At 42.9% G+C, this 27,624-nt stretch overlaps 1 protein-coding gene across 1 annotated transcript; it reads right to left on the reverse strand.

Moving 5' to 3' along the window:
• Nucleotides 1-128: 128 nt before the first annotated feature.
• On the reverse strand, nucleotides 129-20,530 carry LOC142857496 (uncharacterized). The gene is made up of 5 exons (XM_075985814.1): nucleotides 20,390-20,530; nucleotides 17,399-17,469; nucleotides 13,657-13,783; nucleotides 12,697-12,783; nucleotides 129-6,639 (listed from the first exon to the last, which is right to left on the reverse strand). Exons 2-5 carry the CDS (start codon nucleotides 17,429-17,431, stop codon nucleotides 5,207-5,209), a joined length of 1,680 nt encoding a protein of 559 aa, XP_075841929.1. The 5' UTR covers nucleotides 17,432-17,469; nucleotides 20,390-20,530; the 3' UTR covers nucleotides 129-5,206.
• Nucleotides 20,531-27,624: the final 7,094 nt, after the last annotated feature.

Genomic DNA, 27,624 nt, shown 5'->3' on the forward strand with positions numbered 1-27,624 from the left:
AGCACACTGCTTCTCCTTGGTATTTGATGTGAGTGCTGGGATCAAAATCCAGGTCTGAATCCTTGTTTGGCAAGCACTTTACTGACAATTGCCCCAAGTCCCCCAAATGAGAAAAATTTAAACCATAATAGTTGTCAAATATTTATTATGTTCAATAACACATTTTAAGCCACTTCCCCACGGGGCATGGTGGTACATGCTTGTAATTAAACTGGGACACATTCAAGGCCATCCTCAGCTACACAAAGAGCTTACCAAGTACCAAAACACTTTAAGCAATTTTATGTTTGGAGGCAGAGTCATTATGTAGCCCTGACTGCCCTAGAACTCACCGTGTAGATCAGGCTGGCCTTGTACTCAGAAGATCCACCTGCCTCTGATTAAAAGCAAGAAAAGAAAGGGAGATCATCAGGCCATAAAAGCCAAGAAACAGATCCAAGATAGGTGACGGTTAATCACAACACTCTAGAGGCAGAGGGAGGACTGTCACAGGCCCTGGGTCAGACAGGACTCCATTGCAAGGCCGTATTTCTAAAGGAAAGAGGGGCTGGAGAGCTGGCTCAGTGAGTAAGAGTGTGCGCTGCTCTTGCAGAGGACCTGGGTGAGGTTTCAGGTTCCTAACACCCAGTGCCTCAGAACCACCTCAACTCCTCCACAGGCGATCTGATGCCTTGGCTCCACAGAAGTCTCCAAAGTGCCCGCGCTCACATGCACAGGCCACACACAGTCTCACTGTGCAGTCCTGGCTGGCCTGGAACTCTATGTAGGCCAAGCTAGCCTTAGATTCAGAGATCTTCCTGCCTCTGCATTCTGAGTTCTGGGATTAAAGGGAGCAGAGGAGAGGAATGGGGGAACAGATCAGCTGGGCAGAGGTCAAACTGGATGTGGGCATGCACCTATAATTCCAGCATGTAGGAAGCCGATGGGAGGGTCAGGACGTGAAGGCCAACCTAGGCAAGACTTATCTCAAAATAAAAACAGCATTTAAAGTTGGGGAGTTAAGTCCAAAAATCTAGGAACACAGCTTGTTTGTGTTAAAACTGACAGGACCGAGTGCTGAGACATCCAAGTCGCCATCCACGAAGAGGGACATGATGCCCTGCCAGCCTCCGCATACCCAAGCTGCAGTATTTACATTGTGAATCATAACATCAACCATAAGAGGAAAGCAAGGGACCTTTGAAAATATACTGGGATGAAAAGTGACTTACAAGCATCACCACCAAAACAGATCTCTTCCAATCATGAACTGGCTACATTTACAAACCCAAATCTGACATTAAAAAAAAACAACAACAACAACAAAAAAAAACTAATGTAACCACAAACTAGAGAAAACGGTCATAAGTATTACACAGCCAGCAGGAAAACAATCGTTCACCAGAAAATAGTATTAAGACAGTTCACAGAAAATGCAGTATTTGAAAATATGAAAGAATGGCATTAAAGGCAAATTACATTCAGCAGAAAAATGCAAATTAAAACTGTCATTACATTTCACTTAACAGAATGGCAAATCAGACTTTAATAAGGTGTCAGCAAAGGCAGAGGAAAGGGAGCCATACAACATCCGAGAAAGAACCAACTGCTATTGGCCTTTTGTAAATGCACATGTACTCAAAACAGCAAAGGCAACCCAGGGGTGGAGCTTTCCTAGACACCTGCACATAGAAGCTAATATGTACAACGAGTCACCTCATTCTGTATTTCAAAGGGGAGAAGACTATGTACCTCAGTGAGGGACTGATTCAGTTAACTGTGGGGAGGCCAAACAATAACACTACACAGACAAGGACCATGAGCAAGGAAGTTAGTCTTTATTTCCTAATATATTCCACTTTCTACACTTAGAAACACTAACGGACGTATTCTTCAATAATGTAAAGGACTTAGTTTCAGTGCTGAGGGGAAGGAGTCTCACTGTGTAGCCAAGGCTGTCCCTGGCCTTACACTCCTGAGTGCTGGAATGCAGGCCTTAGTTACTACGGCTCCAAACCCCTCACACCCTTACCTCCCCTCTCACCACCCCCAAGACAGGGAGGGTCTCACTGTGTAGACCAGGCTGACCTGGAACTCAGAGATCATCTAGCCTCTGCTTCCTGAAGTCTAGGGCTAAAGATGTGTAACACCACACCTGGCTTCGACAATTCCTTAACAGCTAAAGATCACCCCAGAATATGTCAGCTGCTTAACAAGTTATATGGATGCTTGCCTCCCAGTGAATTGCTGCTTTCAACCTATTCTTCCTCTTTTAAAACTCTCCAACACCTTGAGACAGTGAATTTCTCACTGACCTCAGTTTTCTGGACCTGACCCTCGCATTCCCTAGGTTATCCGAGGGGAAGTATTTCCCCTCAGCTCTATCAAGTTCTAACTAGTGGTTACTTTGAAGTTATTTAAAAGTATATTTCCAAAGATATGGAGAGACATCTCTGGGCCTATGCAAGAAGGCATTGTATATAATTTGAACCAACTGAGACTTATTCAAACTTGAAGTTCAAGACACAGAAAATAATTTCTTATATAAGAATATTTTGTAAATTTGGAGTCCAGGTATGTCTGTTAAGCCTTTCATTGGTATCTGTCCAAATGTTCTATCCTGATTTTGCTCAATACAGGCACGTTAAAATCCCAGCTGTCTTTTCTCTTTGTAGTTTAACTTTGCTTTTTATTTATGGAGGCTGTGCTATTAGTTACAAATAAAAACATCCAATCCTTTTAATGAGATGAATCTTTGAACACTATGTCATTTTTTCCATTTTCTTTTTCTTTTTTTTGGTAAATCATTTTTGTTCTTCAGCTCTTCCTTGTGTGATTTCTTTGGTTACTATCTCAACAGCACGGGTCTCTCTCCCCATCCTTTAATTTCAATCCTTTTGTAGCATTGTCTTATCTATTTATTTTTGAGGTGGGGTTTTTCTATGTACCCCAAGCTAGTCTGAAACAACAGCAATCTTATCTTCAGCTCCCGAGGGGTACAATTCCAAACGTCCCACAGCAACCTAGTCTTTCACTTAAATAAGAAAAACCTTTCTTTCAACTATAGTAATCAGCCTATTCAAATAGCTTTTGGAATTACTGATAAAATGTCTACCATCCTACCACACAACTTCCCACTGGCTCCTTCTAGGTTCACCGTCTTTGTCTGCGGTCTTGTTTTGATTACTGGTTGCTTCTGCTTTTCTCAGCTACCTTCTATGATTCTAACATAGACAGGGTCTCGTGTGGCCCAGGTTAGCCTTGAACAATCCTGATTTTCTACACCCACCTTCCCAGTGCTGGGATTACATGAGTGCACCAACATACTCGGTTAAGACAGATCACCTTACGAAAAGGATGGACTGGCAAAGGTATTATGTTGACAATCTGTTTCAAATGTCCCTACTATCTGGTACGACAGCACCGGGGAAGCCGCAGCCTGGGCCACATGATCCTATGGCAAACAACAGCTTTCTTCACTGCTTGAACACTGTCACAGGCTTCACTTACGGGAACACAACCATTTTCCTACTTTTTAAGAGTATACTGGTTTGATTCTATGGGTCTGTGAATTCGTCTGAAAAATTTATATATAGTCATCAAAAGTTACTCTAAACATTTCAAATTTAAGTCAAATAACACTGAACAAATTATTTCATAGCAGTAACCCTTTCTAGCTGTACCCGGTGGCAGATGTCTGTAATCCCAGCTGTCAGAGGCCAATGCAAGGAGATGAGCTCAAGGCCTGCCTTGGCAGTTTAGCAAGACCAGGCCTCAGAAAATAGAGGGCTGGGAACAGTTCAGTGGCTCCCGACTGAGTTCAAGGCAGTGTGGGGGCATGTACTGCTAATCCCAGCACTCAGTGTTTTGAAGCAGGAGGATTGCCACAGGATTATGAGAGACCCTGTCTTGAAATAAAACCCACCAAAGCCAACCGACAATATTTCTGCCTGCAAATGTTCTGCTTCCTTCCCATTAGCCCTGACTGTTACATCTGTGTCTTCCAAATGTCTCCTTAAGACCTGGAAAATCCAGTTAACATATCAGATGGTTAGGGAAAAACTGTTAAGGTCCAGTTATCAATTTTACTGATTTTCTTAAACTCCTTTAAATTAAGTAATCAATTATTGTAATAATATCTATTTCTGCTGTCAACTCTAGAATTTATTGATTTTTTATTGAATATTTTATAGCATTTCTGCAAATGAGCCGCATCATGTTTTATTATGTAGAGCTGCCTGTCCTCCACACTGAAGCAAGCTGTATTTTCAGACTGAATTTTTCGCGTAATCCAGAAGTTACACGGTGATGGTTATAGATTGCAAATGTGTTCCACTTCCCATCCTGTGCAAACCCATCTGTCCTGTATAAGTAAACTCAGTTTCTGCTACGGAGGACACTTTGAGCCCACCTTCCGGCTAAATGCAGTGAGTCCTGGCGGCTGCGCCAGAGTCAACTGCCTGGTTCAACTGAAGATGTTGTGAAAAGCTGCTCATCATGTTCTAGTCCGACCATTGTTGCCAAAACTCACCACGAGAGCTTTGCTATGGGACAAGCTGACAGGAGATGGCATTAATAAAATGCTCATGAACATTCTACTAATAATAACGAAGACTATGGTAAATAGATGGTTCCTAATATTTCCTAATCCTTCCTCCATGCTACTGACTATGCCAAAGTTCCCTCTACTAAATTCATTCAGTCCTCACAAGAGCCTTACTACTGACTAACAGGCAGCAATCTGAAGTGCAGAAGTTAGCTAATAATAAAATACAGGTGGCAAATGATGCACGGGATAGCGTCTACACCAAGAAGGCCCACGCAATCATCCTCTATGTGGCATTTTCTATAGCTATAATTAAATGTAACCCTTTTACTGGTAATAAAATTAGTATTTCTAGTCATAATTTAATTTTTATTTTTCCTATGTGTATTAATGTTCAAAAAATTGTAGGTTATAAAGCAAAAAAAAGTACAGTTATCAGATGGTCTTCTCTTACAAACTCTTATTCGGTATCGAATAGCTGAAAAAAACAAGGGCTTCCTGTTCTAATCACCATAGTATAAATTACACAATGTTAAGAGGCTCCATACGCCTCACTTCCAGGCTTTTCTCAGCAGGGTCAGGGTAGCTACGGGACACCTACGGTATTTCCCATATTTCTGATCTTATCAACATTTTTCTTCCATATATACATGAAGATGTTGAACAAATAAAGGGCAGTATTCAAATACATAGAATTTCTCCCATTGTGTGTATTCTCTGGTGCTTCTTCACCTGCAAGAGCCGAGTAAAGGCCTGTCCACACTCCTTGCATTCATAGGGCTTCTCGCCAGTATGGATTCTTTGATGCTGCGTAAGGTGGGACCTCTGTCTAAAGGCCTTGCTGCACTGCTGGCATTGAAAGGGTTTCTCCCCAGTGTGGATCCTCTGGTGTAGAATAAGAGTTTTACAATCGATAAAAGCCTTTCCACACTCTTTACATTCATAAGGCCTCTCCCCAGTGTGAATTCTCTGATGTCTATTAAAGTATGACGGACAAGCGAAGGCCTTCCCACACTCCTTACACTCATAAGGTTTCTCGCCAGTGTGGACTCTCTGGTGTTGGATGAGATGTGCTTTCTGCCTAAAGGCCTTCATACACTCCTGACACTCATAGGGCTTCTCATTTGTGTGAGTTCTATAGTGTTTCATGAATGCTGAATGACAGAGAAAGGCCTTTTCACAATAGTTACACTCATAAGGTTTTTCACCAGTGTGAATTTTCTGGTGATCATTCAAGTTGGAAGCCCAAGTAAAAGTCTTTCCACATAAGTTACACTCATAGGGTTTCTCACCGCTGTGAATTCTTTGATGTCTGGTAAGGTTTGCACTCTTGTTAAAGGCCTTTTGACATTTGTGACACTCGTAAGGCTTCTCATTGGTGTGTGTTCTCTGATGTTGAAAAAATGTAGAGAAGTAGAGGAAGGCCTTCCCACAGTGCTTGCACTCATAGGGCTTCTCATCCGTGTGAACTCTCTGGTGCTGGACGAGCAGGGAGCAGTTAGTGAAGGCTTTCCCACATTCCTTGCATTCACAGGGCTTTTCGCCAGTGTGAAAGCGATTATGTTGAACAAGGTAAGCATGCTTTTCAAAGATCTTGCCACAGATCTCACACTGATAGGGCTTCTTATTGATCTGATATGGGGCAAGATGGAAGTCGTAGGCAAATCCTCTGCTGCACTCCTTCAACTCATCACACTTCTCGCCAGCCAAGTCCTGCTGATGCTTCATTTGATCCGTGTAGTAGACAAACGAGTTCTCATAAACTTCGTTAAGTTTGTCACTGGCAGGAACTCTTACCTGCTGAGTAATGGATTCGCCTGCCTCCTGTTGATAGTGTTTTGTTTCAGAGAGAGTCATTTCACTCAGAGCGATGGGTGCAGGCTGAATGAATTCAGCTGGCATCTTTTCCAACGGAGCTGCCACTCTCTGTACACACTCCTCTGTGGATTCCGCTTGTACCTCAAGGAGTCCCTTGCATCTCCAGTCATTTCCAAAACTAGATTCCTCAAGGCAAGAATTACCGACTCTTTCTATTATTTTCCATTTCAATGATTCCTTTCCAAAGATGCCACGCTCTAGAAATAAATTCTTCGTTTCATTTACAGACAGCAAATCTGAAAGGAAAATACATATTTAGTACTAGAAGACATGAAACTCTACATTAGAAATGGGTGACTGGTGGGGAATGCCTTAAATCTGAGCACTGGGGAGGCAGAGACAGAGTACAGATAGTTATAATTAAAAGAAATAAGAAAAAATAAGCCATGTAAAAATGGAAAATTCACAGAGAGTTTGGATTCTGTATATTGTATTTTCTTTGAACTTTTTGACTGTGAAGGATCTAAACACAAAGAGACATTTCACTGTGTGGGCTGCTAAGCTGATCCAACATGTATGTTCTAAAGGTATCATGACTTCCAAATTTGGGTCTAAGGATATGATGCTTTGGAGAGGGTCTTCTTTTGTTTTTACAGAGGATGAGACCCTGCGGATTGCTTCTATCCCAATATGGTATGACAGACCACACCCTCCTGAAAGGTTACTGTGAATACCCTCAAAAAATTACTTCACTCAACTGCCGACTGAGAGGAACCTAGCAAACAGGATATACCATGAAAGACCTGAATAACAGCGCCCCCATACAGCAGGAAGCAGTTTGGAGAGAAAAAACTGTGCCCATATTCCCAAATATTGTTTATAAATGTTTTTACATTTAAAGGGGGATATGATATATATATATATGAATAATTTGGATTGATATGAATCTTGGTTTACTGATACTAATTTAAGGTCAATCTTGTTATATGTATATTTCTGCTCTTGATTAAGGTATTGTGATTGTGTAGTTCATTTAAAAAATGTAATGTATAATTAAGAAATATAGGTTAATGGATAATCATCAATAATAATCAAGCTTGTAGTCATGTTAGTTAGATTTTCCAGATATGTAGAGATATATTTCGGTTTGATAGGCATTCATCATATCTTTCAAAGACTATAGAATATGGCATTTAATGTTTTAATAACTTAGGGCTTTTCATGACAATGAGACACGTGTGCTCCTGGCAGCACCAGCTACTTCAAGAGAAAGATGGGCATTGAAGAGGCTCCTTATGGAGTTTGCTAGCCATTTGTGCAAGAAACTGCTCTTGCCTGGACTTTTGCATAAACTGGACACAAAGAACCTGCAGAGAAAGGACTGCTGAACTTGCCTAAAGGTGAGATGATCCTTTAGGGTTCCTGTTTCATGAAAGAGTCTGTGAGACATTCTGCAGGACACAGAAGAAAGTGACTGAACTGTCTTTGAAATTTCCTGCTTCATGGAAAAGTCTGCTGGATACTATGGGCCTGTAGGCTGAAGATGGATGCCCCAACGGTACAGAAAAACTTTGAGTGACTGTCCAAGCAGCAAGATGTCTCTGTCATTTCTAGAGTTTTGGAAGTTGCTTACTTCTCATTTACTTAGGTAATATTATATCCTTCTGAAGTCTTTGATGGAGTTGAAGAATGGTTATAGTTTTCCTTTGTTATGATAAAAGATAAAATAGATATAAATATTGTGACTAACTCTTGCTTGATAACTGTTTTGTTATATGTAATTTTACTATGTTAAAATGAAAGCCTTTCAGCCGGGCGGTGGTGGCGCACGCCTTTAATCCCAGCACTCGGGAGGCAGAGGCAGGTGGATCTCTGTGAGTTCGAGACCAGCCTGGTCTACAAGAGCTAGTTCCAGGACAGGCTCCAAAGCCACAGAGAAACCCTGTCTCGAAAAACAAAACAAAACAAAAAAAAAAAAAAAATGAAAGCCTTTCTTTTTTGTTTAAACAGAAAAAGGGGAAATGGTGTAGGAGGGTCTTCTGTCTATGTGTTACTTTCATTGGTTAAATAAAGAAACTGCCTTGGCCTTTTGATAGGACAGCAGCTTAGATAGGTGGAATAGACCAAACAGAATGTTGGGAGAAAGAAAGCAGAGTCATGCAGACGCCATGCTTCTCCTACCCAAGACGGACGGTGGTTAGACTCATGCCATACCCTACAGTCAAGTGGCGATACACATTTATAGAAATGTGTTAATCAAGATGTGAGAGTTAGCCAGTAGAGGCTAGATATAATGGGCCAGGCAGTGTTTAAATGAATACAGTTTCCATGTAATTATTTCGGGTAAAGCTAGCCGGGAGCCGGGCGCAGGGAAGTGGCCCGCCACTCCTTTTACAGCAACGTCTCAGTGATTAAAGGTGCAAACCCGACAATCTGAGTTCAGTCCCAGATCACACAGCTGAAGAGCAGAACAAACTCCTCACGAATGCACCCTAAAGTGCACATGTACACTGTTAAGTCTCAAACCCTGGAACAAATGGCAGAGGTGTCTATTTAATATATGAAAGCTGACCTGGAAACTCCTAGGGAGAGAGGAAGACTGTCCAGGAAGAAGCTGAGAGAAGCCATGAGGGAGAAGGGGTAAATGTCTGGTAACAAGAATTTCAGTCAAATTTCAACTGGAGCATCCCCAAGCAGACAGAGAGACTTGTTGGAGAGAAATGTCCCAAATCACAGAGTGGCGTCCCTTTCCATATGATGGGGGCCTAGTATGGCAAGAAGCAGCTTCCTGACATACCACTGTGACTTCTGTAGTAAAAGTGGACTGTGGAGGCCCAAAAATGTGAGCCTATTTCCACCTGGTCTGAAGGTCAGAGATCCACCTTGCTCAAAGTTGTTGCCATTCCACCCTGACCAAAAGTCAGAGAGTTGGAACTTACTTCTAGTCCTTCAAGGTTATTGTTTGTTTCTACCTCAGACAAAGGTCCCACATAGATTTAGATCAGAGAGTTCTGCTCTCTGTTAACAAGTGTGGCTAATATTCAACCTTGTATTTCAGGAATAGAGAAGTAGACCTGTTTCTACCTCAAACAAAGTCTAAGGATCCAACTAAGTTCCTACTCTCTCATGGAGATAACTATGGATTCCACCCAGGGAGTAGTTTGCCTACAGAATGTTTTGGTTAGGGTGTGAGCGTTACTTATCTTGTTCTAGCAACAGAATGTTTAACTATGAATGTAGCCTGCAACCTTCAACTGACCTGCTCAATTCCTTGCCTCTTGTTAATAAAGTTTTTTATCTTACTCCTTCCTTTTGAGGTTAGGGGTATTTTAAGCAAACGGAAACTAAATGCATGCAATTTCAGCATTCACTGGAACTCCCTCCCGTACTATCCTATGTTTTCTGTTTTATTATTTTCATTCACATCTAAATTCCCTTTACTAATTTTCCTAATCCCCATGTCCCTACCCTGGTAAGTGATTTTTTTGTTGAAGCTGGTCCTAGACAGTAGACAAAGCAGGAAACTCCATAGTGACACTTACCCAGTAGAAGGGGAGAAATGAGAGGTTAGAGCAGGCAGAGGAGAAAATAGCTGTAGACGTGCAAGCGTTTTAATAAGTAGGGTTGCACACATGTGGGGCCCCAAAGGGCACAGCAAGGCCCATATGGTGGGTGGCCCAAAGGGCTTAGCAAAGAGATGCCTACATGGTGGGCACCCCAAAAGGGTACAACAGGGAAAGAGAACACTTATTGAGTCAGTGAAGAGAGATGGTTAGATAAGGTTGTTATGGTTTAAGTAAAATGTTGCAGACTCGTAGAGAGCCTGGCCAAGTCATGGCACCAATATTATGGTTTAAGTAAAATGCTACAGGTTCTCTGCGAGGCGCAGAGGCAGAAACACTGCAGGTCCCCAAGTGATGGCAGGCAGCGGGTCCTGAAACCACGGCAGGCCATGAAGGGCAGCAAATCCCAGGCAAGGAGCCGCATGGTGGGTGAGAGACTGAGATGGACAGACACGCCACAAGACCACACCGCAGGTCTCTGAAGGCAGCTGGTCCTGGGTAGAGAGCCACATTGTTGAAATATGAGCAGCGGGCTGTGTCCCGCCACCCGGCTAGCTTTACCCGAAATAATTACATGGAAACTGTATTCTTTTAAACACTGCTTGGCCCATTTCTATCTAGCCTCTTCTTGGCTAACTCTCGCACCTGGGCTAGCCCATTTCTTATAATCTGTGTAGCCCACGAGCTGGCTTACCAGGAATGATCTTAACCTGCGTCTGCTTGGAGTGGGAGAATCATGGCGACTCCTTGACTCAGCTTCTTTCTCCCAGAATTCTGTTCTGTTTACTCCGCCTACCTATGTTTTAACCTATGAGGGCCAGCCAAGCAGTTTCTTTATTGCTTAACCAATGAAATCAACAGATTTATATGACACTCCCACATCACCACATGGTGGGCGAGAGACAAAAACATGGATAGGCATGCCATGCAGAGTGAAGTTGGATATTTATTTAGTGGGTTATGGAAGGGAAGGGGAAAAGAGGAAGAACAGAGAGAGAGAGAGAGAGAGGCAGAAAGAGAGAAAAAGAGAGAAACAGAGAAGGGGGAAGGGAAGAAGTGGGGAGAAGGGAAAGACAGAAGCTACCTCTTCAAGAATGAGATGGAAAGGAAGTGACTCAGGCTGGAAGCTGAAGATCAGCTTGCCTCGGTAGACAGGGGAGGGAGTGGGCGTGGCTTGTCTTTTAAAGGGACAGGACAGACTATTACAAAGGTGGAAGGGAGAAGCAGCTAAAGAGATGGAACTCTAGAATTCAATTTGGTGGGCAGCAGAAGCCAGCAGAAACAAATGATCAGTACATACCCCAGGAGAGTCAGATCAACAGCTTGGTTCAGAGAGGCTGAGTTCCCTAGAAGGGACTTCATTTATGACACTCTTGGGCTTCAGCAGCAAATGGATGAAAAAAGAAATAAAAAGGAAAGGAAAGGACATGACTGCTCCTAGGGATGGGGGAGGTCCCAAGAGGGGTGGTGGTCAGTCACCTGAGGCCTTGGTGGGTCCCCTGGCGGTGGCCTGAGGCCTCAGCGGGAGACAGACAGATAGATAGATATGCCATGCAGAGAGAGTTTGGGTATAGAGTTTATTTAGTGGGTTATAGAGGGGAAAGGGAATGGGAATGGGATAATGGGAGAAGGGGGCAAGAAGAGAGAAAGGCAGAAGCTACCTCTCCAGAAGAAGGAGGGAGAAAGAGAGAGAGAGAGAAAGACGAGAGAGAGTTGCTTGCCTTGATGGAAGGGGGAGGTTGGGAGTAGGTGGGGCTTGTCTCTTAAAGGGACAGGGTATCCGGGTGACAGACCAGCCAAGCAGATTACACTGATAGCCAGGTCCACTTTGATATGTTAAGTAGGCGCACACTAGCCATTTGTCCCAGTGTTTATAAAACAAAATAATAAGAATTTTAAAAATTAAATAGCATAGGTAACCCTGGAATGATTACAGTAATATCAGATAAAATAGACTTCATGATAATCCACACTGTCAAAGACAATTTTATCAAAGCAATTAAAGGTCATACTCATCTGTCTGGCAATCACAGTTATATAATTCTATGATAACAAAGTCTCACAATTCATAAGGGAAAACAGAAATAAGAAATGACAATCCTACAATCACAGCTGCAGATGCTCCAATTATCTCCCATAACATACACAGTCAGACTCCTCCAAACAGTCAATCAAGACAACAAAATTACACATAGTACTGGGCAACATTATTAATAAATAAAATAAAACTGTCTAATTTTTGTAACGATGACACCAGCAATGGCTAAATGCGGTGAGATGGCACAGCCAGCTAAGGGGTTTGCTGTCAAGCCTGAAGACCTGACTTTGATCCTGGAGAACCACATGGTACAATGAGAGAACCCACTCCCACACACACTCAAAATAAAAGTAGACAAAAAACCTGGGCGGTGGTGGCACATGCCTTTAACCCCAGCACTTGGGAGGCAGTGGCAGGTGGATCTCTGTGAGCTTGAGGTCAGCCTGGTCTAAAAGAGCTAGTTCCAGGAAAGCCAGGGCTGTGACACAGAGAAACCCTGTCTTGAAAAATCAAAAACCAAAAACAAAAATAAACAAAAAAACCAAACATACAAACAAAAAAAGTAGAAAAAAAAAAGAAAAGACAAAGAAAAAGCAAGCTGCCGGTCCTCTCCCTATCTCAAACTATTTCTTCCAGAATACTGGTCTCACAGCAGGACTCTGCACACCGCAGGAAAGGACAATCCCTGCCACTCCATGACTGGTGTGGCTTTCCCCAAAAGCACCCCAGCTGCTCCCAACATCCTTACGCACCTGGATACCATCCTGCTTGCTCCACCATCCACGGTTCTTTGCCTTGCTCCAGCAATGAAATTACTAAAGGCTTAGAAATGGCAAGTCCTACTCAGAGAAAGAGAATGTTAAAAACAAATACAGAAACAGACAACAACAGGCAAACAGCATTTGTTACATAATTAGTTTAACCGAAAACAAATTTCGGATCTTCGGGATGATTGTGATTTAAAACAAATGAATAAAAAAGTTGCTGTTTAGCAAGCAATTACTAAACAATTGTTGCTTGCAGAGATCACCGATGAAAATTAAAATTATGTCTCAGTGTGTGGGTGCACCCCTCGCGGTCCTGAGTTCCATGCTCGTGCTCTCTCTCCTGAGACAATGGGGATGTTCTATTGGGAACTCACCAAGGCCAGCTGGCCTGGGTCTGGAAAAGCCTGGGATAAAACCGGACTCTCTGAACATAGCGGACAATGAGGACTACTGAGAACTCAAGAACAATGGCAATGGGTTTCTGATCCTACTGCACGCACTGGCTTTGTGGGAGCCTAGGCAGTTTGGATGCTCAACTTACTAGACCTGGATGGAGGTGGGAGTTCCTTGGACTTCCCACAGGACAGGGAACCCTGATTGCTTTTCGGGCTGGGGGGAGACTTAATTGGGGGAGGGGGAGGGAAATGGGAGGCGGTGGCGGGGAAGAGACAGAAATCTTTAATAAATAAATAAATTAAAAAAATAAAAATAAAATAAAAAAAAATCACATAAAAAAAAAGAAAATTAAAATTATGAGAAAGTATGTATATAGCGTATCAAAGGAATTCAAAGAAAGCTATTTACCAGCTACTAAGTGGTGGCTTTGGAAATGAAGAAAAAGCTCACCAGTTAAGTCCTGCATGCGGCAGACTTTCCTCTCCACAGATCTTCATCTCTAGCATTAAGGGAAACATCTTCTGGATTATGAGAAACAGACGGCCTTACCTAGTGACACAAAGTTGCTGTAGGTCTCCAGCATCACATCTCTGTATAAAGACCTCTGCTCAGGGCCCAGGCACTCCCACTCTTCCTGAGAGAACTCCACAGCCACATCCCTGAACACCACCAGCTCCTGGACGGAGAGCACACAGACAAGATCAGAGGAAACCATTTCAGGCGAACGTTAAGACCGCCTTTTCAAGGCTTTTCCAGGGCAAGGAGTCCCCTCCCAGCACAGGGAAACTGAACATTTCAAAGCATTGGCCTTTGGCTCCTGAGAAACTATTTCTGAGCCCCTGGATGTCCTGCCTGATGAGGTATTTCTTTTCTGTATGCCCGACTGAGGCCTTGGGCTAGGCCAGCTTGACCTTTAGGAGGCTGGAGAATCAGTAACAAAGATGAGTTGTAGCCACCATGGGTAGGCCAGCAAAAAACCCCAGACGAAGAGCATTTGTCAAGCGTTGCTTGCTGGTCATACTTGCTATACATTGTCTCATACCATGGCTAGGAGAACTAAGCATGTCTCCAGACTTCCACCAAGGGGACACAATGCAGACTTTAGACTTCGCCCTTGGCAAACTTCTCTTTCCTGGCCCACATTCTTTTTTTTTTCTTTTAACTTATTTAACCTATTTATTTTGTGTGCATTGGAGTAAAGGTGTCAGATCCCTTGGAACTGGAGTTATAAACAGTTGTGAGCTGCCATGTGGGCCCTGGGTATTGAACCCAGGTCCTCCAGAAGAGCAGCCAGTGCTCTTAACAACTGAGCCATCTCTCCAGGCCCCTTTTCTGCATTCTTTTGAGGGTAAATTCACAAGTATGAGTATGCTTCTCTTAGTTGTGCAAATTCAACCAAAGAATCACTCCAGTCTATCCAGACAAGTGGTTCACTCCCGTAATCCCAGCACTGGGAAGGACAGCTAGAAATTCAGGGCTAGCCTGGGTCTTAGTTAGGGTTATACTGTGATAAAACATCCCAGCCAAAAGTAACTTGAGGAGAAAGAAGTGTATGCCCCTTATGCTTCCAAGGTACCATTCATCACTGAGGAAAGTCAGGGAAGGAACTTAAATAGGATGGTACCAAGAGGCAGGAGGAGATGCAGAGGCCATGGAGGGTGATGCTTACTGGCTTGCTCCCCATGGCTTTCTGCTTTCTTATAGAACCCAGGACCACTAGCCACCACAGCAAGCTAGACCCTCCGCACCAATCACTAATTTAAAAAATGCCCTATTGGCTTGCCTTCAGCCTGATCTTACGTAGGTATTTTCTCAATTGAGGGTCCCTCCTCTCTGATGCTAGCTTGTGTCAAATTGATATGAACACTAACCAGGACATCTAGGCTACACAAGTTCCAGACCAGCCTGTGCTACAGAACGGCACTCAGTCTCAAGTAGGAAAAAACAAGAAAGCCAAACCCACAGACGAGGTAAAAAGGAGCGAGCTGGAGAGAAGCCCAGGAGTGCGCTGGGACCCACAGAGAGGCGCACAGCAGTGCGCTGGGGCCCACAGAGAGGCGCACAGCAGTGCGCTGGGGCCCACAGAGAGGCGCACAGCAGTGCGCTGGGGCCCACAGAGAGGTGCACAGCAGGAGAATGTGCGGTCCAGTGTATGCAGCTGCTCAGGACGAAACCATCTGCTGCTGGCACACCTGTTCTGGGAACCTAATACACTCAAATGGAAGCCCGAAAACTATTCTGTGGGTGTTTCGGTTATGACTAAAATAATAATAGGGACATATAACATGGCAATGGGCACACTCTTGGGGACAAGAGACACAGAAGACACTTGGAAAATAAAAAAGCATTGTACCCACACGAGAACCAAAAGCTGACTCCCTTCTCGCTTTTGTTCTGTCCCCTCTACTTTGGGTCCCTCGCATAACTCTGCAAACAGGCATGCTGTCACTGAGATTAAACCAGGACACCTACACTGCTCGTCTTTCCTTCCAAGGCTGAAGTACGCAAGAGGGTGGAGGCACTGTACTGACAATCTTTCTGTGTGTCCCCTCCAGAATCCCTAAAGGCACCTAAAGGTCTCGGGTCCTGGTCCTAAACCTGCACTCACCTTGGATTTCAGGAATGGTATAGGCTTAAGGGCTGCCCCCGCCCCCAGATGTGGCCAACTGTCCCTAAGGGCAGGGCCCAATCAGGCACAAAAGTAACCATCTGCTGAGAATAAATCTGTCTCCTAGGACCCCGAGGACTTCTGCACACCAGCTCGCAGAAAGGGACAGGATGGGGACTAATCAGACCACACCTCCATCAGGATTACTTAATTGTGCAGACCTCCCTCATGCCGATCCTTCCCAGAGTTAGCCCTAAAAGCTCAATGCCTCAAAGATAGTCTTAGCGCATCTTTATCTCTGTGCGGCCACAAAATCAACTTCTCTCGGCTTTGCAGTGTTACTTATTCTTTATCTATTTTAATTTTTAAAATTCCTATGTGTGTACACTGAGGTCAAAAGGGAAACAGGCCTGGCACGGTGGTGCTCACCTTTAATCCCAGTGCTCCGGAGGCAGAGGCAGTGGATCTGTGAGTTCAAGGCCAGCCTGGTCGACAGACTGAGTTCCAGGACAGCTTCGGCTGTTTTACACAGAGAAACCCTGTCTAGAAAAGTTTTTAAAATTAAAAAAATAATAAATGAATTTTAAAAGAAATATTTTTGGTTTTCTAGGTGGAAAGTTATTAAGCAGAACAGAAAAGACAATGGGTTTCTGATGGGACTAATGAATAAAAAAATAAGGAATAAATTATACACCTGTTCTGGGGGGTTATCAAAGGATGTGCAACCAATAAATGACGTGGGAGCAGAAAGCTCATGAGCTCAAGCTCATCCTTGGCTCTAAACCAAGCTCAAAGCAGCCTGGGCTACATGAGACCCTGACTAAAAAAATTACTACATAATAAGACTGTCCCATTAAATAAGTAACCAAAATAAACATATAAAGACTGCATATTTAAAAGCAAAAGTGTTTTCCTTTATTTGTAAACATATACCAACATTTTTCTTTGCAGATTTTTCTTTTCTTTTTTTTTAATATTTATTTATTTATTGTGTATACAATATTCTGTTTGTGTGTCTGCCTGCAGGTCAGAAGAGGGCACCAGACCCCATTACAGATAGTTGTGAGCCACCATGTGGTTGCTGGGAATTGAACTCAGGACCTTTGGAAGAGCAGGCAATGCTCTTAACCTCTGAGCCATCTCTCCAGCCCCTTTTTTTCTTTTTTTTAGACAGGACCTCAAGTAGTGAGCTTGGAACTTACTGGGTGGCCTAGGGTAGGCTTGCTCTTGCAGCAATCCTGAATAACTTTATATTTCCCTTTTTCCTGACTCTCAGGCGACTGAGCATGTGATCCAGTCATGATCTCATTTGGTATATTCTATGTGTCAGTACCTGTTAACAACCACATGCCTGTTAGTTCAGTCAGAACAGATCTAAAGTCAGTGCTGTTATTTCCTCCACTTTCAGATAAGGAAATTGAGGAATAGAAAAATGAAGTAAACTCATGAATCAGGAGGTATTGATATTCCTTACATGGCCCAGAAGATGCTTGAATGAAAAAAGAAAAAAAAACAAAACAAAAACAAAAAACCCCATATAGTCTCTTGTAGTTCTCATATACTGAAGAAAACAGAATCACACTGGCAAACCTCAACCTCACATGGTTACCATGACAACAGGGTGACAATTCCATTTCCGGAATCAGCAGCCAGAAGACAGGTGTCAGAAGCAATCCTACTCACCTTGAACACAGTGTTGACATCCACAATAGCCATGCTTCTCTACTCTCGGGGCACTCTGGGAAATGGCAGAGCTGGAGAAGGAAGAGGGAGTGAGAAACTAGGTCAAACATCCCAAGACCTAAGAAGACACAACCGAGACTGAAATGCTACTGAGGGACACTCGTAGGGATGGTGACAGATTCTCATTCCTCCCATTTGAAAGGCCTGTGACCCACACAGGAAGTCCTTCCAACCCCATTAATAGGGAAAGGAATGTGCCATTGTGATGTGGGGTAATGCTCTTGTACACTGTAAAGAATCATCAGGCGTATTAGTTTAATAAAACGATGACTGGCCAGTAGCCAGGCAGCAAGTATAGGCACAATGGCCAGAATAGGAGAATTCTGGGAAGAGGAAAGGCAGAGAGTCAGTCACCAGCCAGATGCAGAGAAAGCAAGATGAGATTGCTTTACTGAGAAAAGGTACCAAGCCATGTGGCTAAAAATAGACAAGAATTATGGGTTAATTTAAGTTGTAAGAGCTAGTCAATAATAAACCTGAGCTAATAGGCCAAACAGTTTATAATTCAAATAAGCATCTGTGTATTTCTTTGGGACTGAACAACTGCAGGACCAGGTGGGACAGAAACTTCCATCTACACCATTCCCATATGCCCTTATCACTAGGGTAAAATCCACAAGCTACAGCATCGGTGTCCCCGAAGATTCCCAGGGATAAATGCCATTGATGTATATAGCATGCATAGAAAAAACTTTTTTTTTTCTTAAATATTTATTTATTATGTATACATTATTCTGTCTGTGTGTATGTCTGCAGGCCAGAAGAGGGCACCAGACCTCGTTCCAGATGGTTGTGAGCCACCATGTGGTTGCTGGGAATTGAACTCAGGACCTTTGGAAGAGCAGGCAATGCTCTTAACCACTGAGCCATCTCTCCAGCCCCCTAGAGAAAACTTCTTATGGACATGTAGACATTTTCTTTTTTCTTTTTTTAAATAATGGGGTCTCACTAAGTAGACCAGGCTGGTCTTCAGCTCAGAGATCTGCCTGTCTCTGCCTGCCCCATGCCTGACTCCTTTAACTTTCTTTCTCTCTCTCCTTTTTTTTCCTGGCTCCTTTAATCTACTTTCTCCTCTTCTCTTCTCTTCTCTTCTCTTCTCTTCTCTTCTCTTCTCTTCTCTTTTCTTCCCTTCCCTTCCCTTCCCTTCCCTTCCCCTTCCCTCCCCTCCTCCTCCTCCTTCTTCTTCCTTTCTCTCTCTCTCTCTCTTTCTGAAACAAGGTCCCACTGTGTAGCCCTGGCTGGCCTGAAACTCAAAATGTAGAGCAAGATGACCTTAAACTCACAGAGATCTAACTGCCTCTCATTCCTGAGTACTGAGATTAAAGGTGTGCACCACTATGTTCAGTCTTTAATTTTTTAAATTATGCTATGTCTATAATGCCCAAGGCCCCTTCAAGTACCCAATAAAATGCCTGCTAGGGCTTTTCTACGGGTAATATGAGTTTCCCCAACACTAGTGCTATTTGTTCCCCTTTCTTCAACCTCCAAAAAATTTGCCTTAGAGTTTATGATCAGAATTGTTTTTAAAAGATTAATTTATTTTATGTTTATTGGTGTTTTGCTTGCATATGTGTCTGTATACCATGTGTACACCTGGTGTCTTGAGAGGTCAGAAAAGAGAACTGATCCCCTGGAACTGAAGTATGGGTAGTTATGAGCTGCCATGTGGGTGCTGAGAATTGATTTCCTCCACCTCATGCAAATAAAAAAGAGGAACTTGATCTCCTCTCTGGAAATCATAAACACAAAGCAAAGTACATTCGAGGAACGCCGAAAATTTCTGCAGGAACTGGTCAGGTTCAGAGTAAATTCCATTTTAGTCTGTTTAAGCTGCTATAACAAAATATCTGAGACTAGGTAGCTTAGAGACAGCAAACTTGTTCTCAGTTACGGAGGCAGAGAAGTCCCCATCTCAGCACTGACAGGTTTGGTGTCTAGTGCAAACCTATTTCCTGGTCCACAGAAGGAGACTGTTCTGTATTCTCATCTAGGGGACAAGCAGCTCCAGGAAGTCAAGGCACTAATCCCATGTAATTACCTTCAAAAAGTCCCCACCTCCTAAATCCACCACATTGACGGCCAGGTTTTAACTGTAAACTGGAAGAGTGGGGATGGGAAATGACTGAGAGCCAGTGTGCGCATGTGTGTCTCCTGCCCTAAAGGCTTGGAGCTGAGGTTTTCTTTTTAGAGCGCGAAGTGGCTCACCCTGAATCTTGAACTCCAAACTCTGATTTCTCCAGTCGCAGTCAACAGAGCCTTATAGATTCTCTAAGACTTTTCAAATCTGTTGTTTGTCCCTAAACAAGGCTAAGGATGTGACACAAAAATAGGAGCCCCACAGTGGCACGTTTTTTCAAATATAATTTCTCCACCCTCATACATTTCTGAGACAGGATTTCACGACGGCCTGGAACCCACTATGGAGCAGTAACTGTCTTCCAGCTTTCGCGGCCAGAGTGCTGAGATTACAGATGTGGGTCACCCCGTCTGACTTCTGACTATATTTAAAAGTCACTGTGATCGGTAAATCGATCTATCTTGGGTACAGATATCCTTATCATCTCTATTATTTAGCTTTCTTTTTTTTCAATTTTTCAAGTAAACTTGACCTCCAGGAAGAAATAGAGTTATTTTCCCCCCCACTTAGCGGTGGAAGACTAGAGGATCCGGTAACACTTATCACCCATGTTCTGACGACCTCGCGCACGCTCGCTCTCACCCTTCCGTACAATCCACACCCTCCGAGAGCCTTCTCGCCTGTGGAGTCGCACTTGCCTCGCCGTAGTCCCTGCGGAGATCTCTTCACCCCCAGCGCCATCCCGGAAACCGGGTGGGTCCCCTAGAGCCAGCCGGCAGCCGGCAGCCGGCAACCAACAAATAAAGACCGGAAGGCCCCATACCCAAAATGCATAAAACCAGAGCCAGACTCACCTCAACTGGGACCCCACGGGCTACGAATTCCAAGGACCAGCGGATACCAACCAGAGCAGTACCCGGTTAGGTCGGGTAGGACACTGAGATGATCCGGAACAACCTCTCTCCAGCCACTTCCGCCATGTGTCTCAGCTTTTAAAGTGGACTACATTTCCCAGCAGGCCGTGCTTCTCTAGACTCCCTGGGAGAGTTTCAATGCCAGAGTGTGGAAGCAGAGAATGTTGGAACGCTCCGGGAGAGAAAGGACAATTAGCCTTCTAAGGAGGAACTTCCCACAGATTCGGGCCTGGGATCCTCTGAAACTTTTAAGGTGTTTCAGATCTGCGGTGGGGTGGAGATCTTTACAGAATACAGCAAGGATCGCCTCAAATGACCCAGCTCAGTACTACATTTCCCAGAGGCCATCGCAGACCATGTTCTCCTTGACGAACTCAGCCTACACTTGACCCTCTGCTGTAGTGTGAAAGCTCCTTAGAGCTTCCCAGGTGTAGAGTCCGGGCAACGTGACTTGGCTGGGACTGGATGGAGCAAAGATCACCTTGTCGTCACTGGAACACAATCTACTTACACTTGATAGCCACTAATTTAAAAGTGCCGCTTTAGCCAGGTCTGCAATGCATGCCTGAAATCCCAGCGCTCAGGAGGTAGAGACAGGAGAATAGGGGTTTTAGAGCCAGCTTCGATTACATTACATAGTGAGTTTGAAACCAAGGTTGCTTTTTGTTTTGATATGTTGTATCACTGGTACAATGAGAACTTGATGTTGATAATGCTGGCCTCAAATTCTGAAATCCCCACGTCTCTGCCTCCTGTTTGCTGGGATTAAAGTCACGCAGCCCCAAATTCAGCTAAGTGTTGATGGGTTTTGTTATTGTTACTTGGTTTTGTTGTTGCTGCTGAGGCAGAGTCTTACTAAGTAGCCTTGGCTGGTGTTCTGGCCTGGAGCTCGCTTGCTATGTAGCTCAGGCTGGTTTCTAATTCATAGATATTCTCCAGCCTCAGCATCCCAAGTGCTGGAAATACAGGCACCTACTACCATGCCCTGGTTGTTTTTCCAGCCCAACAAACCTCTCTGCTAACACAATTCAAATCAGACCAAATCAAACCAAATTAAAAGAAGCCCAGTTTTAATGGATGCCAGCGCTCCCGAAGAGGGGGGACAGAGAACTGGAAAGACCATGTGTTTGTTCTCTGGGGGGGCAGTTTAAATAGCCTGTGGGAGTGGTCTGCAGCCTCTCTGGCAGGGGTCACCATTTGGCAGGCTTTCTTGGAGGTGGAGTTTGGACTGAGGCAACTCTCAGGGAATGGAGAGGGCTTGAAATGCAATTTTCCACTCAACATTCCAAAATGGATGTCAGGACCTGGGGTGACACTTTCAATCAAACATTCAGACTTTCTTGGGATAAGGATGTTAGGGGCTGAGGTGACACTTCCAACCAAACCAAACACTGCTAACTTTCAGTCTTTGGGGGACAAGATCTTGCCTGGAATTTACACCAGTTGTCTCAGTCTCCTGAGTGCTGGAATTACAGGTATTTGCCACCACACCTGGCAGTAATTCTTAAATATATAAATTTACATTTTCCAATGGACTTGCAATGTTTTGCCTATTTTTAATTTTTTCTATTGCTTTTTGAGGCAGGATCTGTGTAGCATAAATAATAAAAGCCCAGAGACAAATATTGGGGTTCAAGCTGAAGATCAGAGAAGCAAAGCAGCCAAGCTCCTAGAGGGTTCTTACCTCTACCAAGGCTCAGACAAATGGTCGACCCTGTCCTCAGCATGACTGCAGACTGCATTGCTCTTCAGACTGTACTGAGCTCTTGTCTCCTCCTCATATTCCTCTCTGTATTTACTCCTGTCTCCACCTCCCTGGTGCTGACATTAAAGGCACATGACTCCCGAGTGCTGGGAGCACCTTTGTGTGAGTTCTGTCTCTCCTTTTAGACAGATTCCATCTCAAGTAGCTTGAATTCTGAGATTAAAGGAGTGTGCCACCACTCCCTGGCCTTTAGTGGCTTAGCTCTGCACTCTGATCTTCAGACAAGCTTTATTTATTAAAACACAAAATATCACTACAGATCTGTAGCCCAGGCTGGCCTTGATGTTGCCATCTTTCTACCTCAATATTCCCATTGTCTCTATCACAGGTATATGCCTGACCTCCAATTTAAATTTTGGAATGGGAGCTATTTTATGAATATAATAATATCTAATCCATAGTGTGTCTAAAAATAATGACTTTTAAATATTTTAATTATTGTGCCTCTTTCTAGTGGTCCACTAAATTCCTAGTATAATACTAAAATCACCTTCTGTTTTTATTCTCTTTATTTTTATCTTGGGCTTGTTTTTCTGGGTTAAAAACTTACTTCTAGTCTTTTTAAAAAATTATTGTCTACAGCCATAACTAGTCTGAGCAAGACTGATCTCATCTGATTTCAGAAACTAAACAGGATCAAGCCTGGTTAGTACTTGGATGGGAGACTACCTGGAAGTACTGCATATAGGCTTATTAAAATTAATTAAAAATATATTATTTTTACATGGGATTTGAATTAATTAAATATTTTATTAACTTCTGCCAGCCACTCATATGACTAGCTCTGTAAGGTGACTGTGGGCCAACCAAGGGACTCAACACCAGGTTTTTGGGGGTTGCTTTACACTCAACACAGCCTTACATCAGTTTTACCTTGGGGTGACTGAGCCACCAGGGTCTCACTTTTGGCATGTTCTGGGCTTTAACTGTCAATCGCTTGACAGGAAGAAGTTCTTTCAAACTGTGCCACTCTCAAGGCAAAAGAGGCCCCAAAGACCTGGCTCCTGTCTGTCTCCAGCTTCTGAGTACTTCCACCATCAGGAAGTGGTATAAGCATTACCCAATAAATGTGTGTGATGAGTATACATGATCCCAGTAATCTTCAGAATGTCATGCGTGTGGACCAGTTAAATGAAAAAACTTATTTCAAAAACAAAACTTATTTCAAAAAGCATCAAATTTGTTTTTGGGTTTTTTTTTTTTTTGGATTTTCGAGACAGGGTTTCTCTGTGGCTTTGGAGCCTGTCCTGGAACTAGCTCTGTAGACCAGGCTGGTCTCAAACTCACAGAGATCCGCCTGCCTCTGCCTCCCGGGTGCTGGGATTCAAGGCGTGCGCCACCACCGCCCAGCAAAAAGCATCAAATTTGGAAGAAAGTAAATTCTCAGGGTTCTGGGTAGTGTGACTGGGCCATGTCTTTGGTTTATGCCCTATCTGTTTTGAGGTTAACCTGGTTTTTTAATATGAGATTATTTTTACTGTCCAATCTAGAAGGTTCTCAGCCCACAACCTCTTAAAGAATGTCTTTCAGAAAGTTTGCCTGAGGCAACTTTTCCCTTCTCCATGTAGCCTCAGTCTCTCAGCCTCCCATGGTTTCCATTCTTTTAGGCTTCCTGGGTTGGACTTTTAAACTGTCTTACAAATCTCTGGTTTTTTTGTGAGTTCACTAACACACACGCACACACACATGCGCGCACACACACTTAAAATAAAACAACACAAAGGATCAAAGTTTAGCAAGGTTGTAAAGAAAGGGGACCCCTCGGGCTGGAGAGATGGCTCAGTGGTTAAGAGCATTGCCTGTTCTTCCAAAGGTTCTGAGTTCAATTCCCAGCATCCACATGGTGGCTCACAACCATCTGTAATGAGGTCTGGTGCCCTCTTCTGGCCTGAAGACATACACACAGACAGAATATTGTATACATAATAAATAAATAAATAAATAAATAAATAAATATTAAAAAAAAAGAAAGGGGACCCTTAAAAACTAATGGTGGGAATGTAATTTAGTTTTGTCACTAGGAAGAATATTATGTACATTTCTCAAAATATTAAAAATATTTAACTATATATAATCCAGTAGTCCTACTTTAGACTTCAAAGAAAATGAAATCAATGGGTTCAGGAGCTATGTGCACTCCCCTGTTCATTCAGCAGTATCTACAACACCCATTAAGTGAGATCTAAGCATCACAACTCCTGAGTGGATAAAGACAGCATAGTCATGTGAACAATGGAATACTACTTGACCAAAAAAAGAATAAAACCTTGTCACTCTTCATAGCATGACTAGAATCCTAATAAACCAGACACAGAGGACAAACATCACATCATCTTATCCATGATATCTAAAGAAACATTGCTCTCATAAAAGTTGAGAACCGAATGACAGTTACCAGAGTTCCAGAGCTTGTAGGAAAGGAGAAACGGGAGAGGTTGGCGTGTGTGCTAAGTCACCACCACACAGAAGCAAGAAGTGTATCCCATAGTAAGTGTAGGCAATGATAATATACTGTAAGTTTGAAAGAGCAAGAAGATGACTTTGGACAGTTGCTTAGAAAAGAAATAGCCAGTGACAGAGGGATATGCTTTCTACCTGCAGCCCAGAGGCCATTGCTGCCTCAGCTGCTGACTGCACCTGCACAGCCACTGTAGCATTCCTGCCGAGGCTGCAGCCTGGGAGAGGGTTCACACCCCACAGCTGCAGTCTCAGCCGCTTCTATGTAGGGAGGCAAATGTTTTCACTAAGTGTCTACCTTTTTATTTTACCAATCAAGACTCAAGAGCCAGGTGCTGGGGTGAAAACCTGCTAGCTCAGCGAGGCAAAGAGAGCAGCTGTCTGACCCTCCTCCTCCACCAATATCTCAGAAAGAGGGCTCTCTCATACACCTGCTGGAACAAAATTCCTCCAACCAGATGTCTCTCCCTTCTACTTCCTGTGCTTCTCTCTCTCTAACTTCTTCTCACTATCTATGGTTACTTCCAGTCACACCTGGTTGCTCATATCACCTCTTGACCTAGATTTGTGAGACAGAGGCAGATGGATCTCTGTGAGTTCAAGGCTACCCTGGACTACAAGATTGACGCAGAAAAAAGACAAGGTGGTGATGGCTCACACCTTTAATTCCAGTACTAGGGAGTCACACACTCTTAATCCCAGCACTAGAGTGAAGATAAAATGGGAGGAGAGAGAGGCTTAATCTGCTTAGTCAGCCTTGGTAGAGGTAAAACTTCTCTAGTCCCTTGACTGCTTTCCTTTTCTGGTTTTTTGTTGAACCCCATTATCTGTCTCTGGGTTTATTATTTAGTGCTACAGTTAATTTTATTTAAATCACAGAGTTCTCAGTGTGATCAAATATCTCACAACAAGGGTAGGTACTTTTGAATGGTTTCACATAAGCTCTTGGATCAAAACATCTCATGCTATGTCCTTCATATGTAGGACAGAATAAGGCATTTAAAATGTTTTTAAGATTGCACTTTTTTGACAATGAGACACATCCGTTCCTGGCAGAACCAATTACTTTAAAAGGATGATGGGCATTGAAGAAACTCTGTGGAGTTCACTTACAATGTGGCAAGACTAGCTATTTGAGCCAGAAACTGCTCTTTCCTGGACTGCTTGACTGTATGCTGTATAAACTGGACATGCAGGAATCACAAGAAAATGACTGGTAAACTTGCTGAAACAAAATGGGACCGTCCTTCACTGTTCCTGCTTCATGGAAGAGTCTGACAGACATTCCACAGGACACGGAGACAAATGACTGACAAACAGCAAACATAAGTGAGATAGTTTCAGATATCCTGCTTCACTGAGAAATCTGCCAGACACTCTAGGCCTATAGGATGAAGATGGATGCCCCGACATTACAGAAGAACTTCAGCTGACTTTCCAGGCAGCCAGATATCTCTGTCATCTCTCAAGTTTTGGGAGTTGCTTACAATGCACTTGCTGTTTACTTAGGTAATATTATGTCCTTCTGGGATCTTTGATGGAGTTGAAGACAGATAATTATAATTATAGTTTTTATTAGTTATGATAAAAGATAAATTAGATATAAAACTTTAGACTCACAAAGAGGATAGAGGATGGAGTATTTTTTATTTTTGTCAAATACAAATAGACTAAATATTGTAACTGTAATTCTTGCTTAATAGTTGTTTTGTTATATGTAATTTTACTATGTTACAGTTAAAACCTTCCTTTTTAATTAGACAGAAAAGGGGAGATGATAAGGGAGCCCTCTGTATACTTCAAATAGGTGTTGTTTTTATTGGTTGATGAATAAAGCTGTTTTGGCCTATGGCAGAGCAGAATATAGCTAGATGGGAAATCCAAACAATAATATGGTGCGAAAGAGGTGGAGTCACAGAGACACCATGTAGCCGCCGAAGGAGTAAGATGCCAGAATATTACTGGTAAGCCATGGAAATACACAGATTAGTAAAAAAAATTGGTTAAGATGTAAGATCTAACTAGGAATACCCTGAACCATCGGCCAAACAATTATAATTAATATTATGGCTGAGTGTTTATTGGGAAACTGGCAAGTGGGAAAAAAATTCCATTTACAATATATTATAGTAAAAATAAAATCAGCATTTCATTCCTTTATCATATTTTTCTGCCAGTCTTGATATTTTTAACACATTCAGTACAAATTTATTCTATATCTTATATTCTATAGTCCCAGTGTTTAATACTTTGTAGGTCTTATTCTAATGTCTGAAATTTCTTTCTGCTTTAGCAGCCACATCTTTTTATGAGAATAAAAAGAAGGCTTCATTTCCAGTGTTTCGGACTCACTGCCAGTTAGTTCAGTTGTAGCTTGAAGCTCTAGTACTACACATGGCAAAAGCCTTTTCTAAGCCTGAGGAGTGCTAGCTGTGGGCTCACAGGCAAGAGTCTCCTCAGTGTTGTAAATAAGGGACTGAAGTTGCCCTTGAATCCTTGGACACTCTCCGCCTTCAGGTAGTGGTGGAGTGTTGGAGCAGTCGTGGGGTTTATGGAATCTGGGAATGTACTAAGCTAGGAATGTCACATTTTTACTAAAATTGTATAGGCAATTTTAGATGCATCAATTTTTTTAAATTATTATTTACAGGCACATATATATGTATATATACACACACATATATATGTGTATATATATACACACATATATGTATATGTACATACACACACATATATGTATATATACACACACAAACATATATGTATATATACATACACACACACACACACATATATATATATATGGTGAAGAGTAAAATGGCCAGTCAAAAAAAACCCATCCTGACCCTGAAACCAGACAGTGTAAGAAACACACTTTAGCCCAGAAGCCAGAGCCCAGAAACATACCCTGAACCAGAAACCCAAGTCACACTTTGGCCCTGAAACTGGAACC

The sequence above is a fragment of the Microtus pennsylvanicus genome, chromosome 1 (genome assembly GCF_037038515.1).
Source record: "Microtus pennsylvanicus isolate mMicPen1 chromosome 1, mMicPen1.hap1, whole genome shotgun sequence".
Taxonomy (NCBI): domain Eukaryota; kingdom Metazoa; phylum Chordata; class Mammalia; order Rodentia; family Cricetidae; genus Microtus; species Microtus pennsylvanicus.